The 16,371-nt window shown below is 37.1% G+C and overlaps 1 protein-coding gene across 5 annotated transcripts in view; it reads right to left on the reverse strand.

Moving 5' to 3' along the window:
• KIDINS220 (kinase D interacting substrate 220) overlaps positions 1 to 16,371 on the reverse strand; it is a 64,235-nt gene that overhangs the window by 15,123 nt on the left and 32,741 nt on the right. For 3 of the 5 annotated variants that reach the window (XM_042463496.1, XM_042463470.1, XM_042463461.1), the window contains exons 19-26: positions 15,883 to 16,126; positions 15,605 to 15,693; positions 14,282 to 14,426; positions 13,820 to 13,982; positions 5,537 to 5,715; positions 3,201 to 3,427; positions 2,229 to 2,339; positions 750 to 806 (exon numbers count right to left, since the gene is read on the reverse strand). In XM_042463496.1, the coding sequence (XP_042319430.1) occupies positions 750 to 806; positions 2,229 to 2,339; positions 3,201 to 3,427; positions 5,537 to 5,715; positions 13,820 to 13,982; positions 14,282 to 14,426; positions 15,605 to 15,693; positions 15,883 to 16,126 (1,215 nt within the window). The remainder of the gene's footprint in view (positions 1 to 749; positions 807 to 2,228; positions 2,340 to 3,200; positions 3,428 to 5,536; positions 5,716 to 13,819; positions 13,983 to 14,281; positions 14,427 to 15,604; positions 15,694 to 15,882; positions 16,127 to 16,371) is intronic. The other 2 variants (XM_042463480.1, XM_042463488.1) reach the window with 2 other exon arrangements.

Raw genomic sequence — 16,371 nt, forward strand, 5'->3', positions numbered from 1 at the left:
GTTACCAATTTTAAAAGAGAAAATTTTTGGAAATAAAATCTAAGATTAATGTAACTTGTGAAGATCTGTGAACAATAGGAAATAGCAGAATACACACATTTAAAGCCTGCTTTCTCCCTATAGCTGATGATAGTACAGTCGCCCCTCCTTTCCCGCGGACTTGAGGTGCGCGGTCTTGAATATTCACAGAGAGGTACGCACCTCGCACACGCTCGTGGGCATGCACCCCATTCAAACCTATGGGCCTTAAATATAGGTGAGTCTCCGTTTGCACGGTGGTGGTGGTCTGGAATGGATCCCCCAATCCTCACAGTTGCCCTCTAACCAGCTTTGCGCCTGACAAACTGCAACAGTTTTATGCAATGAAGGAAGAGGGTCCATTATTTGGCTAAAACATTTAAAGACATCAACCACTCACATCTACTGAAGTGTATAGCTAATATCCTAAGTCCCTTTTACTAGTCAGAACAATGCTACTAATGAAGATGGAACACACTGTACTTTACTAAAAACACTGTATTCCACAGACTACTGTAGCAAGGGGAAGGCAAATGACACAGTAATTTTTAAGTAGACTATTAGCTCTTGTATTCATTCACAAACTATGCTTATTAGTCTTTATCTAGTCTATTTGCTCATCAAGCCACAGATGCAGTGTTAGTGAACTGCAGTTATAATTAAAGCAGACTCATTACTGTTGAAGAAGCAATGAGATGCTAATGTTCCACACCACATGACTACTCATTTACCATTGAGGGGTCTGTGGGTGAAGGAACCCACTCATCAGCATCTTCCTTGATAATATCCTAACAACAATAACAAATTATTTTGATTTAGAGAACACTGTTAAACATGCAACAAAAATATGAAGGGATAATGGATGAAAAGATTATATCCTATAAAAACATTACTTTTAAATCAATCATAGGGAACATAAGACTTAAAAGAGCTGAATATGGCCCATCAAGATTTTCATCCTTAATCACTCCATTTGGAACACACTTTAAACCTTCAGACGCCCACCTGAGGAATGGTAATTCACCATTACATGTGAAATGGACAAACCATGGTCGGTACAAACCATGATTACCTTAGAAAGCAGAGGAGGGAGAGAGAAGAGAATGGCACAAAGGAGTACAGGGGTATGATTCTACACAGGAACTGAAATGAGCCTGTGTTATAATTTAGCAAGAGATCAGACTTTCAAGGAAAACAGGAAGAAATCTTTCAAAAGAGAAGTCTTTGAACATAATTTGTGAGCCACAGGGTTTGAGCTGTCTATTCTTGTGCTTAGTATGAATTTTAGAATAAAAGTTGAGAAATTTCTGCCTAATTTCCCCCTAAAGTTATCCATATTGTAGAACAGCAGAGTATCTCAATACAGGGTGTATTTTTTCAGCATTTTCTATTTCTCTCTACACTGAGGTTTCAGTGTGTGTAAATTTCTGTTAAGATATTTAAAATTTATGAAATTATGCTCCAGTTAGTGCATAAACAAGTATAACACTCAGTTTCTGCCTTGACAGAAAATCAGAATTGTAACTGAACAAAAAAAAATAATAATTTTTTTTTTGCATCTGAATGAAAATGTACAGATACTTAATTAGGTCTTAAGCTAAGCAAAAAATGAACCAACAGCTTTCCTAGGTTTGCAAATGTTAATTCTATACAAATGTTTAATAAAAACTATGTGAATACTCTGTATTTTTCCTCTGTATTTTCACTCTACTGATACCCTGTAAACTGCTAAGGCCAGGATCCAGTGGTGTACATAGGTGAAGGAAGACTTTCATCAGTAGATCCAGGAGGAGATTTCTGTAACCACTCCCCATGCAATCCATGCATGTCCTCAAAAGGACATCCTTCTTCTCTCCCCTCCCCATTCTATGGAAACTGTATGGGGAGAAAGCAAATTGTCTCCTCCTGGATCCACTGTTGGAGCTTATTTGAATAGCAAATGGGCACAATTCAATCCTAACTTTAGGTACTACTCTTAATAACGGAACTCAAAATTTATAAAAATGATATGCATACAAACTTGTTAAAAAGGTGGAAGATGATTCATTTCCCAATCTTACCTAACCTTGTCTCAAAATTTTAGAAATGGTATATGAGAAAAATTGCTTATACATCTATGCACCAACATTAAAGACATCTATCTGTGTTATTATTATTCACTAATGTTACTAAGTAAGTTAGTATGTTCATTTACTGTTTGAGATACTTACTAGACCATTGTTCTGTTCCCTGGACAAACTCGATTTTAGTGATGGACGTGAGGTGAGATGAGAATTGCCAGGGTAATACCTTGGCATGTAAACATATGGGGCAAAGAATGGCTATGGAAAGAAACATGTAACAAAAAGGGACCATTACAAAAATCAAAAGAAAAAAACTTAATTCAACAGATACGACTTACTTAAAAATGTAAAACATAAAAGTTATTAAAAATGTTTACTTCTTGAGACAATTTAAACAGGCCTATGTTGCTTGAAACATAGGTGAAATTGCTAGGTTGGTACCTACCCGACTTGAAGTCAGTGGAAGAGTTCCAGTTTAGTTCAATGAAAGACAAACATTTGGGGTAATGAAACATTTTTGTAATGAGTTACAACATTTACACACCTTTAACTGAGAGCTACTAAATGATGCAGTTTAGAACTACTGCCAAAACAGCGACATTAATGCACGTTAGTTTAATTTCCATTCCAACAGAAAGACAATCTCATGTGGGAAAATGTGATTGGGAGATCATGATTTAAGGATCTGGAAAGTGATGTCCAGATTCCAATATATCCTGATTCACCCAGTTTTCAGATATGTTTAACATGTACCACTGGCAACATGCTCATCCACTGTGTAGGTTGGTTCAATATATAGCCTGAGTCTCTGCATAGATAGTCTAGTAATAATTAATTTAATCCATGCTTCATTATACAAATATTCTGTGCATAACTGGAAGCATGGGTCCTACTAGTCTTTCATTCATTTGCTTACCTCCTGCAATTATGCAAAGATTCACAGCCATTTTCTTCAAAAATTTTGCATTAGGACTGAGATTTGTCATACACACATACTCAAAAGGCTACCATTTTTGTCAGTTTTCTACTATTGACATGCAGTGTTTTTAACCAAGATCTTATAACATCTGGACAAAATACAGTCCTGTGTAAATTTGAAACAGTGGGTCTCTTTCTTACCCTATTATAGAATGGATGCTGAGGTCCTGTCATTCCACTATAGTAGCTACTGTGAGGCTGGGGTGATACAACACCCCCATTGAAAGGCCCATTAAAGGAATGTGTTGAAGAGCAGGCTGATGATGGTTGGCTAAATACTGATGAAGCTCTTGGAGCTGCCTCTTGTAAAGGCAATGTGGGATATGGGATTGCCCCAATGTTAACTTGGTCTCTTGCAGCACGGACATCTGAAATGTAACAATGTGATCAAGATACACCATCAATGTCTAACACAAGATATTGCAAAAATACTTTTTTAAAACATTTAACATAAGTGAATTTCTTGTATGGTTTCTTGATAATTTTCTCTAGAAACAGAAAGGCACTAAGCACTAATATGAATCCCTCTCAAAACCAAAATGGCAAGCACAAAAACTTGAAGATCTGAGAAGAACTAGAGATTTCCCGTTTCCTCAGATCTCTACTGAAGCAGTGAAAACGCTGAACCACAAAACAGAAAATTTTGAAAGCTGTAGCCTGAGTGTTTCTTGGAATGCGTCAGTTGAGGAGAGAAAGACAACACTAGATTCTTGAAACTTATGAAAGGAGGAATGAATTAGGAACTCAGGGAAAAATAACACCGAAGAATGTTTGAAGAAATGGGGCTTCTCATGGACAAAGGAAAGGGGAAAACCCATCTTACTACATTCGGAATGTGTATGCCAACTTTGCTGCTTTGAAAAGTGGAAAGTTTGATTTATTTCATTCCTTTTGTGTTTCCTCGCAGAGAAAACTAAATCATGATTTTTATATATGTATTTTCCCCATATTAAAAAAATCTTGAAAAGCAAATACAAATAATTTTTGGTAGTGCAGAATATTGTATTTGTATGATTTTTACAGACTGTTGCTGTCTTTTAGGCAGCTAGAGGAAAAAAAATGCACTAAAAAGATACTTCCCTCACTTTCCCACTGGAATAACACAGCTCCTAGATCAGTGAAAGATTCCATCTTGTTAAAAAAAAAAAACCTCTTCCAAAACAAGAGAGCATTCTGCCTCAAGTAAATCCTTTCTCTGGAACAAACATGAAGATCTGTAAATATATGGCTTTTCCCAAATGTTGCAACACGGCGGGAAAAACAAGGTCTTCTACAGTGTTCTCCAGGAAATGAAATGTTTATTTTGTCCCTAGCTGAGGAGATCTTTTGTTTTTAATTGAGGGCCAGGAGAACACAGTGTGCCCTTCACCTTATTATTTCCAGACAACCACCTGCTAAGAGGTGAGCAGAAAGTTTAGAGCCAAGACACTCAAATAGAAGATGCCAATACATCTTGAAAAAGACTGCTTCCCAATTCTTGCCAGGCAACACAATTGGGGAGAGGGCAGATCAGGGCACTTCTCCTCCAGAGTGGCTAGAGTGCCCTAAACTCCAGTGGGGAAAGCCAAGATGGCAATATGTTTATCAGCCCAGCATTTGTGATTTTGTGCTCTTTTGTATTTGTAATGAGGGGTACAGTCTTACAAAGTGACTACGGTAGTGGCTCAACTATCAAGGATGGAAAGAGAGTTTGTTAAGCAGACCCTAAGTAATACATTATTCTGTATTGACAAGCCTATCTATATTCCAACCTGCCTGAGTGACTGAGAAAAAAACTTACAGAAGAACTAAGAGTAGTATCTTTCTACTTCATTTTAGGAAGGAACATATATAGTGGGCATGGACAAATGGAAATAAATCTTTGTCTGCTAAGAATATGAGGCAAGGGTAGACACATGTAAATTACTAAATCAAAGCAGACCATATAGATATATTATAGATTTATTATTTTGGATTTTTATTGTTTTAAGCTGTTTTAGAGGTAACAGATGGCCTACAAATATGTTAAGTAAATGATCTGTGGGGCAGATCATATCTATTTTATTATTCATAGGGTATTCTAAGCATGGGAAAAGCCCATAAAAGTATCTCCAAATTTCTCTATGAGAACACATCATATACATTATCAGTGCTGTTAAGATTTTATAAATAAAATATCAAACATTAGACAGTGTTCTAACTAGTAACAAATGGAATAAACTACAAGAATGTACAGGCCCAGAAAAAACCCTGATATATTACATATGGGGTAGAATAGGTGAAAGATAGAGTAACATTCTATAAAGAACTGGCAATTCTTTATTAGTTACTGAAAGAGAAAAATATACCAAATAGTGATCATATGTTTGATTTGCTCTGTTATGTTCCAATGACTCTATGCATTCCTTGGTTTGGATAACAGAAGTTTCTCTTACTTAGACAAAAGAATTATACTAGCAGCATTAAAATCATAGCTCATTATTTAGCAATACATTTACCTGCAATAATTTCTCGGAGCTTTGGATCAAGATTTACTGTACATGGTAAAAAGGTTTTTACATCACGTGATACAAGGACTGGAGTTCGTGAAGACAAAAATACTTCAAAGTTTCGAATATCCCCATCAATTTCAAGCAGAGGCTCAACGTCTTTAGTTGTTGGAATATTCTTTGAAATTCTAAACAAAGCAAAAGAAACTCTAGATTTTTAAAAACTAGTCTACGGACTTTTCAAATATTTCTTCTAATATAGTTAATAATAATAATAATAATAATAATAATAATAATAATAATTATTATTATTATTATTATTATTATTATTATTATTATTTGTATACCGCCCTGTGGCAAACCAATCCGGGCGGTTGACAACAGTAAATATAACAAGAGTAAAATATAAAATTAAAAACATTATAATCCCTCCCCTCCTTAAGAAAGTATTAAAAAATATGACAGATTAAAAACACAATATCAAAACATAAAACATAATTCAAACAAACTAAAAACCCTGGTGTCCCTCTGGAGATCCTCAATCATCACTAAAGATGGGGCCACGAGAGGAAAGAGGGGATCAGGGAGCCCGGGCCGGGATGGTTAATCTGGAAAGGCCTGCCGGAAGAGACCCGTCTTGACAGCTTTTTTAAAGCTGTCTAATGATGTCAACTGACGGATCTCATCTGGCAGGTCGTTCCAGAGTTTGGGGGCGACAGCAGAGAATGCCCTCTGGGAGGTCGCCGCAAGCCTAGATTTTAGAGGCTGCAGTAAGTTCCTCCCAGAGGACCGGAGAGTGCGGGGAGGATTATACAGGAGGAGACGGTCCCTGAGATAGTTTGGACCCATAAACCAGCATCAGGTCCCCTATTTATCTTGGATGAAGAAATACCCAGCTTTTTCTCAAACATTTATGAACTAAACCTGTGTATTTTCATATTTAAGCATACAATTAATGCCCCAAATGACAACCAAAGAAATTAAAACCGAAAACAAAGAGTTAAAATGGTTTCCAACCATCTGATTTTTTGCAGAACAAATTGCAAAAAGAAAAGGAGCTGAACACAAATGAAAAACCACAGCTGAGAAGTCACATGAAGCAAATTAGCTGAATGTCAATGCCAGCTCTGCTTAAGTCTGAATGTGAATAGTGTTCTGCCTATGGTGAACAATGCTCCTGTTCAGAATGCAATAGCCTACTGCTGGTTTATGGACTGAAATCTCTATTCTAACCTTCTGAGCTCAATACATTCAACTATTATGTTGAAAGATATTTATGCAAATTATCATGTTTTGGCAAAGGGCCACAAAACTATGCAACTGTACTTCTCAGATTAAAAAAAATATCTAAAACAGTCATACAGAAATGTATTTGCAACATTACATGTCCCTAAAGTCTAAGTGAATTTGAAAACTAAAGAGCTGTGTCAAACATCTGCTATCAGTAACAGTAGCTTTAAAAAGAAGAGGAGATACCAAGAATTCACATGAAATTTACAAACAGTAAGACCGCAGTGGTAAGTATTTTAGGCGAGTACAGGCTGAGTCTCCGTTATATGAAATGCTTGGGAATAGAAGTGTTATGGATTCCAGTTTTTTTTTCCAGATTTGCATATATACAATGAGATATTTTAGAAATGGGATCCAAGTCTAACCATAAAATTCATTTATGTTTCAGATACACCTCCTATACACAGCCTGATGGTAATTTTATACATAATATTTTTAATAATTTTGTGCATGAATCAAAGTTTGTGTACACTGAACCACCATAAAGCAAAGGTGTCACTATCTCAGCCACTGATGTGGACAATTCTGAATGTTTTTGAGTATTCTGGGTTTCAGAATTCCAGATAAGGGATACTCAACCTGTACCAAAAGAAACCATGTATACTATTCTGAGTTCCTTATAGGAAAGGCTGGGACAAAAACGTAATTAGCCAAGTTGCAATCTTGGAGGAAATTTCTAGTTCATGAAACCAAATTTCATAAATGATCACCTAAATTACCGGTGCTTAATCCTTGTTCCTCCAGATGTTTTAGACTTTACCTCCCAGAATCGCTGGCCATTGACCAAGCTGGATGGGACTCTTAAGATCTGAAGTGTAAAACATCTGGAGGACCAATTTTGAGAGCCACTGGTCTAAACAACTGGAGGTCCCAGAGCCAGGCCACAAAAGGAGCATCAGTCTTAGGCGTTGTTACCACCAGAAATGAGTGATTATAATCAGTGGCAACTGTGAAATCCAAATTGTTTTCATAAACACCAACATGAGCCAGGACATAACCTCCTTTCAGAGATGTACAACCAGTGAATAGCAATGGGGTGATTTTACCTGGGCCACAACATGGATGGAAAGGACTAATCTGATCCCACTTGTGGTCCCAGTTGTGAACCCCCACAACTTCTATTTTGAAAATAAAAAGGAACATTGAATGCATTCACATATTTAATATGAATCCGTCAAGCAATAACAGACGTAAATAGAGGGAAGTTTCTTCCACTTAAAACAGCTGGTTAGAAGGCCACCAACCCAGGACTTTCACATTAGGGAAATACCATATTTCTGGAAAACCATGCCAAAGCTCAGCTTTGGATCTGAAGTGGACCACATTGAAACCTCCACAACACTTATCTGGATTGTGAAATTCTAATGTCGTTTAGAGACCTGTTTCTAAGGTGATTTTCTATCTCTGAAAACAGATTTAGAAAATAATGTATTTACACACCTATACAGAGCAAAGGAGCAAAAATTCTATCTAATTCATGAAGGTTATTATATAATAAGTCTAGGTGGTGTTAAAAGGTGAAAGAACAGAAAATCCCCACAGATGGAATCGCATCTCACATTCCGCTCTGAGGGCAGCTCTCTCCAAAACATATTCTAAAAAACCTGTAGGGTAGCCTGGTGTCAGTAAAATATGCAGCTGGGATAAGCTGTCATCTAAGAGAATGTGCTTTGAAGCAATGAGGCAGCCTGATGTGAACATATCTTTGCATTCACTGGTTCTCTTATCCAAAGAGATCTTAAGACATTACTGACACACATTACATGTCAAATATACTAACTCAAACTGCCTCTCAGGGGTAGGCTATCCAAGGCACTCAGATGTTGTTGCTGAATTTCCATTATTCCTCACAACTGACTGTGCTGGCTAGGGCTAATCGTAGTTGCAACCCAGCAGTATCTTGAGGGCCCAGAAGCTGGCCACATTTTCTACAGGTAAACTGAAGGAACTTGTTACGACAAATTCTGATGTGGAAATGTAAATAAAATTAGAGGTGTTACTAGGAAATTCCTGTGCCACATGACTACTAGGATGGTTTGAAGAGGAGACAACTGGAAGTAATACCTGCAGCTACTAACACATTCCTTGGAGATTCCCCAGAGCAGAATGATCAGATGCTGGGAAAAACAAGTATATACTTTAATGGGATTAAAATTTTGTGAAGTGTAGATTATTTGGCCTGAAGTAAACTTTAGAAATCCAACCATGATCGCCTGATAATCTGGAATAAGGCATCAAGCAAATAAAGTAAGAAAATTAGAAGGTCTACAAAGTAAAAAAAATGTGATACCATTCAATTACGTACCCTAACAGCAAGAAGGCAAAAGAGGTACAAGAATAGATTAAACATAAGCATTATATTTTTGTCAGCCAAATTAAGAAATTTCTGAAAATTACACAATTTGGTATATTTTTAAGACAACCTGAGAAATCATGAACACAAAAAGTGAGATAATTGAAATAATAAATAAGATACACTGATTTTATATCTAGTAATAGAGAAGGGACTAGATTAAATAGTGGCTTTGCCTTAGCAGAAAGCGTTCACTTGTGTATGTGGATTTTTCACTGATACTGCGTGTTTAAATGCTCTCATGGATACATACATACAAATGCATATGTATACATGTACTCATACTGTCACACACACACATGGCTTCTGAGGGCAGGGAGATGCTCTTGAACAAGATGGGATGTGGCACAAAAGGTTGCAGAGCTGAGTGGATTGGTGAATACCAGGTACCTGGACATGCATGGAGAAAACCTCTTTCCACAAAGGTGAAGTCACCAATGAATGCAAGCCACAATGATGATGAGAATAACTATTTCTACAGAGCTACTGATGTTCAAAGATCAGGAGCCTGCAGTATTTGCAAGATCACCACCAACACCATCACCACCACCATGTGTTATTTCCATGTAGCACTCACACACAAAAACTCTTTCCCACTGAAATCAAACTACTTAACTGTACTCCAGATTGTGCCCATATGTTGTTTGAGTCAATGAAACAAAGCAAAACCGGAGCGGGGGAAGACCTTATCCTAATAATTCCAATAAATCTCAAAAATTTCCCACACTTTTTAAAAACATAGAAGTACCTAAATACAGTATAAAATCATATGTGGAGGAATCCTTTAAAAATAATGTAGAGGAATACTTTTAAAAAATCATTCAAATATTTTCATTTTAAAACAAGCTCAAACACATTTAGCACAGAATGAAGAATAATCATGTTTAAATGTAGCATTGGAGACATGGCCAGAAAATGCTTGAGTTTTCCCTTTCTTCTTTCCTCGCATTTACGTATATGTTAACAACAACAAAAACGATTTAGACAAAAGTTTTTAGCTCAACACATAATTGCAATAAAATTACAATAATTGTCCCAATTAAAATAATCCTGAATGAACAGTTTGTCATCTTAATGTTCCAGTGGTTTATAGAAGGATCTACTTAATTAGCTGAAATTGCTTTCCAACGTTAGTATCAAATGTCATTTGTTAAAAGTTGAACGATTTAGAAAATAATTTAACAAAAGCAACTTTACCAAGAACCAACACTTTCTTTTTCCAGCTGAATAAAGCAAGCAGATGTATCATCAAATTCCTATAAAAATAAATGAGGTTTTTTATAGGGAAAAAAATTAACTTTACTGCCAGCGCTAAAGATTTCTGATTTTTAATTCACTCAGTTTTATTTAATAAATAATGTATATCATTTATGCTATCACTGATTTGTGCACTGTAAATACACTTTGAAACCCCAATAACAAACCACTAGGTCGGAAATATATTCCATCTGCTAAAGAAAAACTGCAATATTAAAAATCTATGGTTCATTTCATCAATGAAATGTATAAAAGAAGTCATTAGAAAGGATAAATATTGGTTTATTTATTAATACAATTATTTTAGGGCAACTTTTGGGATGGGATGAACAAAGTATGTCTCTTCAGATGTTGGGCCTCCATAATCTTTCATCACTGACAATGCCGGTTAGGTTTGATAAGCCTTTCAGTCCAACAATATTTGGAAGAATGCATAAAGCCTAGTTTGTTTAAGGACATAAGCCTCACAAGGCTGCTTACATAAATTAAAAATCAGGAAGTCTAAAAGCAGTCCATAACCATTTTAATTTAAAAGAAGAAGAAGAGGAGGAGGAGGAATTTTAACACATGGTATGTAGGCTGGAATGATTCTATGAAGTGGCAGCATTTCTTTGCAGAACTAAAGGCATTTTAATTACAAGAATAAGCAGTATGGACTGGGTCAAATGTTTTGTTTGTTAATTTAAATATAAATAATGATGTAAAGAAAATACAATATGCAATATTTATTTATATAAAAGAAAGTACAACTCAAACAAAAGTATTTAAAAAAGTGAGGATAAACCCATATGTGGCGGATTGCGGCACATGCCATTGCAAGAATAAGAAGTCCTGAAAAAATAAACTGATTTAAAACAGTTTTTGAAGCATTTAAAACAGAGTGAGGATAAAAGTTCATGTGCAAATGTTTTCACTGAGTCGGGCCAAATGAAGCTCATCAGTCGCCTAGTTTATTTGATCTGGATTACCACAAGTGGTAAAGTGACATTACATATCCTGATCTGGCAATGTGACATCAACAAAGGCAAGCACACTTGAGGACTATGCTGTTGTAGCTTTATGCTGTCATTGGTTCCACTTTCTCAGATTATGTGACGGTGGTATCCTATCCAGGTACACTAATGCAAACAGGGTAGCTGGTTAGGAACGTCAAAAAGTTCAGTCTTTAGTAATCAGAGGGGAGCTGTGTTGACAGTGAATGCCTAGTGGTATCACCCCTTGCGTGACTGGTTGCACAACAATCTAACTATGGTGGCATAATTTCAGGATATGTAACAGGTAAACAGGAGCTCAATCAATGCTTCCTACCTCTTCTGAATAAACATGGAACCACCAGACTAGGACAGGGGAGGACAACTTTTTCACATGGTTTTGAGTCCCTCTTCAGGAGAGGAATTAACAGAAAAGGGTACTTTTCATTGGGAACAATAAAGGTTCACAAAAAGCTCCTCTACTAATATTGACTCATTTTGACATCTAATCTTATACTCCCTTGATGCGGAGCAACCTCAATAAAATCTTTTCTAGTTCACCAGGGTAGCATGATATAGTGATTAGACCAGACAACAACAGGGAAGACTTGGGTTCACATTTTTGTTCACTTGTGACTCAAACTGGGAGACTTGGACCAGTCATTAACTTGAGCTTAACTTCTATATTAAAAGGTTGTTAGGAGGAAGAAATGGGAAACAAAAACATGTATCTTAAGCTTCTTGGGGGAAAAGAAGAGATGTTATTGTAATGGGGGGGGGGGGGGGGGGAGAAGGTGAAATTAAAACCTCAGTTGCTTCCAGTCCTCAAAATCCATATCATGTAGGTGGCATTTCAATGTTTATTATGGTAGATAAACGAGACTCTTAGATGTTCATGAAATTTTACTGGCTAAGAAAAGCATAGGCGACCCATAAAATCAGAATAAAGTCTGTTAATTTTTGAGCAGGGATCTCCATTTTTTGTTGTTTTAACCCTCTCATAATTGACCCTTCATATCAACGGGCTGGCAATCCACAGATCTGACTGCCCACAGATCACCACACCCCCTATTATTCATCAGCCCACAGGCTGTTGCCACTGAATAGTATGGAACACAACTGTCTGTGTTTTTTACCACCCGTGGTGGGAGTACAACCAAATTCCAGGCAGGAAGGGTCCACTGTACAATGCTCCTGACAGCAGGACTACAGTGAGCCTTCAGCTGGCGGCTCATTGTCTTGAGTCTGTGCATTTGAATAAGCGAAGTGATATAAATAAAAGCTCAAGATGAAATAAACTAGAACGTTTTCCAGGTGTTGATGGATTTCTTTCAGTTCACCTTGCCAATTTTAGCTGGAGAGAGTGCCACAAATAATGGGAAGACACTCTTGCCCTTTTTTGAAGGATATAAAGGCAGATTCGTACCATAGTTTCCATGGAAAATGAAGCATTCAAACAGCAGTATGAAATTGTTTCACAAACAATTGTTACAAATAAAGCCAATCAGAATGTAACTTCTGATTTCCACACCACAGCTTGGAGAGCACCAGCATTATGTCTGTAATGAGACTGTTTTTTTTTTTTAATGAACAGGGTCATAACAATCATTCCTAACCCGCAATATCTAAAAGAGTCTTTCATCTATTTCAGCATTTAAAAACTGCAGTGTTGTATTTGACCTTGAGCAAGTCACATGCTCTCAGCCTCAGGGAAAGGCAATGACAAACCTCCCCTGAACAAATTTTGCCAAGAAAATCCCATAAGTTCACCATAAATCAGAAATGACTTCAAGGCACACAGCAACAACAAATTTGAAAGCAAATAATAGACAACTTATGAAGACGAATATAAATTCTTATTTATTTTACAACTCCCTTGCAAATGTCTTCACCAAAATAATCAGTTATGTTAGTGCCATCTACTGGCAGAATAAAGCTAGCTGATAATGACAGATGTAGGTTGCTTACTAGTCACAATTGACGTGGAGTACCAGTACAAAAAAGGCACAGAGTCATTGCTTACTTTGCAGAGGTTTCAAGTACTTTTTCTATTATAGCAAAGCACTCAGACATATGATTACCTTAAGTAGTTTAACCTCAAAATAATTACTTGTATGTATAGTAGGTGAAACAGGGAATCCAGCATTGCACAAAGTGACATCTACTTACACAACAGGGCTGTTCCCTCCTCTACTGCCTCCTGCATCCCCCAAATCTCCTTCAGAGGGTCCCCCGGAGGGCATACTATGAGGATGAGTCATTCCCTCCCCATTCTGCTGTCAGAAGCTATTCTGTCACTGGAAGAGTTTAAATTGGATGTGGTGCAGAAATTTCAGATTATATAATGCTATTTTGTTTTTACATGCTGTTTTCTGAACCACCCCACCAATGGATGTTTCTCATAATCACAGTTATCCATACCTCTCATAGATGGTTTTTAAAGTCAACTGATCTGGAACACCGTCAGTTTCTTCCAAATATAATATGAGCCAAGATGTCCTGTATGGCCACTGCTCTGTCAGGTTGATCCAGCTAGCCAATCTATCCCAGTTGAAAGTGATCTGATTAGCTCTCAATAAACGTCCTGTAAGATATTAAGCTCTGTTTACACAAACTACAGAATCTGAAATCTTGAAAATATCAGAAACTGTAAGCAACTTTGAGTTCACAGAAGTTTGGGTGTTTGTGAAAATGAAGAACCCCTTAAAAATACATCAACACTGTTCACATCCCCTCAAGATAAATATATATAATATGAAAAAAGAATTCAAATTTCTCAGCCAGTATTCATTCGCATCTCCAAAGAATAGCCTATAATTCTGAAGGCATACTTGCTTCTTTGTTTGCATACTTTGTTTCGTATACTATGATAAGCAAACACACCTGTCACAGAAACAATATTCAGCAATCGCCTCATTGTCTGTGGACTAATATCACTGAACCAGTCTTCTGTAACCAATAGTTTGGTCAAGTCAAAAGACATCTGACGTGTAATGGTACGCTGCATTTGTCTTCTTCTGTAAGTATCCTATTCATAATAAAAACCAAAGCAGATGCATTTAACATTTATAGTTTAATAAATGGCAAAAAACAAACAAATCCTGATTTGCACACCTGAATGGAGCATACAGAAAATTCTTAAATTCCTTCTTTGAAATTACCTTTCAAACTGAAATTACCAGGAGAAAATGTTTAAATATTTTTCCAGTCACATGCCTAGAAGACAACTGTCCTTTTTTCCATTCCTATTCTGTATTAAGCATAATGTGCATGGCACAACTTCCTGGTAGCATGAAAGTTCCTTGCAAAACACGAAATTAGCTGCCACCTCGAGGTTACCTATCTCTCAACACTTGGCTGCCAGGGAGGAAAGGGTCATTGGGGCCAAGGAATTCTGGGAGAGTGGCTTGGATAATCACTCCTGCAATGCTCTGCTGGCACTCAGGGAATAGCCCAATTTTGTGGGCTGCTTCTCCACATCATCCAGAGATTGTCCAAACCAACCTTCCCAAAGCATCTGACTCAAGGACAAATCCACCTTCAAGAAAGCCACACATAGGAAAAATAGGCTGCTTTTTGCTGGCAGTCTTCCCCTCCCAAAGACAATGACTTTATCTTCCTCCTTGGATATGGTGAGTATCATGCTAAAGCCAATACAGGGCAGCAGATGCTGGGGGGAAAAAACTAGGATAAGTATACCTGTGGATATGCTCTATGAAGAAAGTTAACACCAGTGGAAATCCTTGTCAAGAAAGAAATGCGTGCGGAAGGCTTCAAGAATTCTGTTTGGCTCTCTTGCAGTTTACAAAAACGTCTTGAAGACGTCTTTATTCTGCTGAGGTTTAATTTATCTTACAGTGGCCTGTTACAGACAGCCCAAATAAAGCTTCTTTGAGTCACAGTGGAGGTATGGTGTTTCAATGATGCATGCGTCCTAAGAGTCCAGAAGTCGCACCAAAGCCACGCTCCATCCCTAAGGACTGGAGTGTGGCTTTGGTGTGGCTTCTGGACTCTTAGGACGCATGCATCATTGAAACACCATACCTCCACTGTGACTCAAAGAAGCTTTATTTGGGCTGTCTGTAACAGGCCAGTATCTGACCTAAATGGGTTTTAGCGGCTGTCTGCTACTAGCTCTGAATACATCCTAAGACATTCTCACAGGTCTTCTAAATTCTGAAACATTTCCAATTTGCTATTTCTTACCCGTCTGTTGAGAGCAGTTTTACTTCCAAGCTTGGTCACATCTCCCAGGCTATTTTGTGAAACTCTTCTGTCAATTTCTTCATGGAATCCTTTTATTTAAAAAAATCCCATTAAGATATATTTTCTTTCATCATGCAAATGGTAATTTCTACTATGACCCTTTAATATAAATGCAATAGCAATATATACATCTTGCATGAAATTGTATGTGATATAATACTAATTAATTCCTGGTATTACAAGTCTGCTTATTTTTAACCTTGCAGTTGCTACTATACCTGAACCATCTGTGTATGGAACATCCCCATTTGTGGTTGCAGCTACCATCATCCTTTTAGCACTACTGAGTCCACGGCTGTTAAGAAAGACTGGTAAATGGACTATATTTCTCATGTAATCATGTCCATTTATATTTGAGTCCCGCAGCACACTGTTCAAATTCTGATTAATTGCCTTTATAATGATATGTGGATCACTAGCAAAAATGGCAATAAATGGACCTTTTGAGAACAGGACTCGAACCTGTGAAAAGAAAAGAAAAAGGTTAAGGTAAAAATATCACCATTTAACTGAATAACAGCAAACTGACCTGCTCTGAGAAACACTCAAGACACATGCTTCTGCCTCTTGATTTGTGCAGTAACCTCTCTCCATTCAATATGCTAGAGGAACTATTAGAAAGTGGGTTGTATATTATAGGGAAAGTAATAAAAGACACTCTAATATACTTTGGTGACTTGACTTGTAGCATACTTGTCCAGAAATAC

The sequence above is a fragment of the Sceloporus undulatus genome, chromosome 1, assembly GCF_019175285.1.
Source record: "Sceloporus undulatus isolate JIND9_A2432 ecotype Alabama chromosome 1, SceUnd_v1.1, whole genome shotgun sequence".
NCBI classification, from domain to species: Eukaryota; Metazoa; Chordata; class Lepidosauria; order Squamata; family Phrynosomatidae; genus Sceloporus; species Sceloporus undulatus.